The sequence below is a fragment of the Myotis lucifugus genome, unplaced genomic scaffold, assembly GCF_000147115.1.
Source record: "Myotis lucifugus unplaced genomic scaffold, Myoluc2.0 scaffold_753, whole genome shotgun sequence".
In the NCBI taxonomy this organism is placed as follows: Eukaryota; Metazoa; Chordata; class Mammalia; order Chiroptera; family Vespertilionidae; genus Myotis; species Myotis lucifugus.
Genome location: NW_005871801.1, coordinates 106,286 through 109,788, shown reverse-complemented (window position 1 = coordinate 109,788; position 3,503 = coordinate 106,286). Strand labels below are relative to the sequence as shown.

General features: G+C 55.4%; 1 protein-coding gene across 1 annotated transcript in view; it reads left to right on the top strand.

The window, feature by feature from the left end:
* The first annotated feature begins 2,221 nt into the window (after nt 1–2,221).
* PRSS36 (serine protease 36) overlaps nt 2,222–3,503 on the top strand; it is a 9,657-nt gene continuing 8,375 nt past the window's right edge. Inside the window, 4 exon segments of the mRNA XM_023746878.1 lie at nt 2,222–2,258; nt 2,537–2,572; nt 2,766–2,801; nt 3,033–3,195. Coding sequence (XP_023602646.1) covers nt 2,222–2,258; nt 2,537–2,572; nt 2,766–2,801; nt 3,033–3,195 — 272 coding nt within the window.

The window sequence follows — 3,503 nt, the reverse complement described above, 5'->3', positions numbered from 1 at the left end:
TTTTAAAAAGAAAAAAATGAGAAATACTTAAAATATTCATTTATTTAAAAATAACAAATCTGTTATATGTTAATGGAAACCTGCAGATGTTTCTCATCTCTGCTTCTGCACCCAGCCCTTTGGGATATTATATATCAAGGAGCCTTTGAAAACCTACATGGCACACTTGACATCATGAAAATAGTTTGGGCTTTGGGCACCCCTTGAAAGGGTCTTGGGGACCCCTCCAGGAGCTCCCAGACTATATTTGAGAACTGCTGCTCTAAGACAATAATTCTTTTATTGCTTAAAATATTACAAAGAGTATTACATATGTCTCCTTTTTTTTTCTCTCTCCTTGACCTTCCGCTGGCCTCCTCTACTCCCCAGTGTCTTGTGTCCATTGGTTATGCTAATATGCATGCATACAAGTCCTTCAGTTGATCTCTTACCCACCCACCCCCCCGCCAACCCTCCCTGGCCTTCCCGCTGTAGTTTGACAGTTTGTTCGATATTGCTCTGCCTCTGTATCTATTTTTGTTCATCAGTTTATAATGGTCTTTATTATCCATAAATGAGTGAGATCATGTGGTATTTTTCTTTCATTGACTGGCTTATTTCACTTAGCATAATGCTCTCCAGTTCCATACATGCTGTTGCAAATGGTAAGAATTCCTTCTTTTTTATAGCAGCATAGTATTCCATTGTGTAGATGTACCACAGTTTTCTAATCCATTCATCTGTTGATGTAAGACAATAATTCTTTTCTTTCTTTTTTTTTTTCAGAGATAGAAAGAGACAGAGAGAAACATTGATTTGTTGCTCCACTTATTGAAGCAGGGAGAGACTGGGAACTAAAAAGCCCCATCTCATTCTCCTCCTACCCTCTAATCGTCTACCAGATCCTTCCGTGTCTGAAACCTACCAGAAGCCAGGGAGTCCGTGATGTGGCCCATAAGGGTCACTCTCTGGGGGAACAGATCGGCATGGAGGAGGGTGGAGAATAAACATGGAGGTGAGGGCCTGGACGGTGTGGCTCAGTGGTTCAGTGTTGACCCGTGAACCCAGAGGTCACGGGTTGGATTCCAGGCAGGGCACGTGCAGATTGACAACGGCTGCATTCCACTGCAGGCACAGCTGCTGGCTGGCCCTGGCAGCGCTCTCTCTTTCTTGGTTCCAGTAACTTCTCCCTCTCTGTCTCCTCAGGCAGGGCTCTCCATGGTTGCTAGCCCCGGGGTAGCAATCCCTTGCTGGTTTCCGTTAACCCTGCCTACACCTTTGTAAATAGTTCCTTCATTGAACTCTCCTCAATTTCTTTTTGAGATTCCATATCTGTGGTGTTTATTTTTAAAGATTTTTTAAAATTGAAAGGGGGAGGGAGAGAGAGAAACATGGATGGGCTGCCTCCTGCACGTCCCTACTGGGAATCGAACCGGCAACCTTTCTGTGCACAGGAGGACACCCAGCCGCGCCACACCGGCTAGGGCGCCATATGTGTAAGGGGCTTGTAGCGATATAAGCTGAGGGGTTGAGTGACTTCCCCAAGGTCACACAGAGGAAGTGGGAGGACCCCTGAGAGGACGTCTTCCAACACAGAGAAAGGTGGCGTCCTTTGCCGGCCTTGCCCACCTGCCCAGCCCCGTCCCGGAATCTTGGGCCCTGCCCCACCTGCCGGAATCTGTGATCCTTTTGTTGGGATGGGATTGTATTCCCGAGGGCTCCCTTCCCGGACCTGGCCCGCAACTTCAGTAACCAGAGCTGTGTGAGAAGAAAAGCCCAGGCCACTAGGGTAGCCACACCCCAAACAGAGGTGAGGTCTCAGGTGAGTCAAGCCAATGAGGGGCCACCTCTCCTGTCCCGAAGGCCACTGCTCACCTGTAGCCCTGCCTCACCAGCACTGGCCTCCCAGCCCCTGGCTATCCTTTCGTCCTTTGCCCACAGGGCTCTCCGCTCCTCCCTCCCACACCCAACAGGTGTCCTGTAACTAGGACATCTGCCTCCCACCCCCGCGCTGGGCCTCCAGAGATGTGAGATGGGACAGGGCTGGGCCTTCAAGCTCCCTACTTCCCCCTTCCAACCCCAGATCCTCTCAGATTCCCAGAGATGGGCTCTGGCCAGGGAGGGTGGGGCTGCTCCTGAGATCATCAGGAGTCACGGGCGCCGGCCGCCTAGACAGTGACAGAGCTGTGGCAGGGAGCAGACCGTCACCCAGCTCTGTGCCTCCAGTTGACTCAAATGTGCCATGTTCCCGCACCTGCTTCTCCCACTCGTGACCCTCGGTAACCGCAGGAGGCAGAGGATGGCTGCCAGGGGCCTGGGTCCTAGCATCTGAGGAGCTGGAAAGCAGGACCCCCGAGCTCTGCCCAGCGAGGCTGGTGTCAGAAGGGGAGGGGGCCATCTGGAGATGGAGGGAGTGAGGTGGCAAGAGGGAGAAACTGTGTGAGAGGAGGGAGAGAGGAGGCCTGGCTGCAGCGGGAGAGGGAGTAGGTGGAAAGCCAGGAGTGGGGCGGGCAGGCTGTGAGTGAGGGCTCCAGCTCTCCCTGCTTCCTCTTTCCAGCCATCAGCCCCATCCCAGGAGCTCCCCAGGATCCAGGTAAGGCCGCTGACCTGGGGAAAGGCAGGTGCAAAGGCAAAAAGATAGGAGGGGCCTGGGTGCTGGGGCAGGGGGTGCTGAAGGGCAGGGAACTGGGGAAGAGGACGAGGGTGGGGGTGAAGGAAGCTGAGGCCTGGGCAGTGTCAGGGCCGGAATCGCCAGCATCTTCCTCTCTTTACCGTCTGACTCCCAGCTGCAAGTCCTGCTCAGGAAGAACCTGGAGATCTGGGTGAGCAGGGGCTGGAAGCGGGAGGGTGGTCTCGGGTCTGAAAGGAGGTTGAGGCTGGCTAGGCCACGAGGGAGGTGGAGAGGACCGGAAACCTGCAGGTGCCCAGTCCTCTGTTCTCTGTTCAGGGCGGCACACTGGAGTGGGGTGAGGAACGGAACTTGGTCCTAAGCTACCGGGGCCTCCGGGGTGGGGGGCAGGGACGGGATATGACCTCACGGTACCCCGCTGCAGACTGTGGTCGCCCTGACCCCTCTGCCAGAATCGTGGGGGGCTCAGACGCGCAGCCGGGCCGCTGGCCGTGGCAGGTGAGCCTGCACCACAGCGGGGTGCACATCTGCGGGGGCTCCCTCATCGCCCCCTCCTGGGTCCTCTCCGCCGCTCACTGTTTCGTGTGGTGAGTATTCACCCCTGTCCAGCTCCCCTCCTTCAAAAGCCAAACTGCTTGAGCCCGTGTGCACAGCTAATTTGGAGACTAGCTGCCTCCACACACACACCCTCCCCCCACCTCCACCCCGGAGCTGGGTGCGCTGCGGGGTGTCCTGGCTCTGAATGCGCTGATGCTGCTAACTGTCCAAGTCAGAATTACGTTGTCCCCATGCCCAACCCACCACCTGCCGTCCCCCCCCCCCTCCTGGCCCCCAGACTCCATTGCCCCAGCGAGGGGGGGTTCCCGCTTTTCCCCCCCCAAGGTGGCCAACCTAA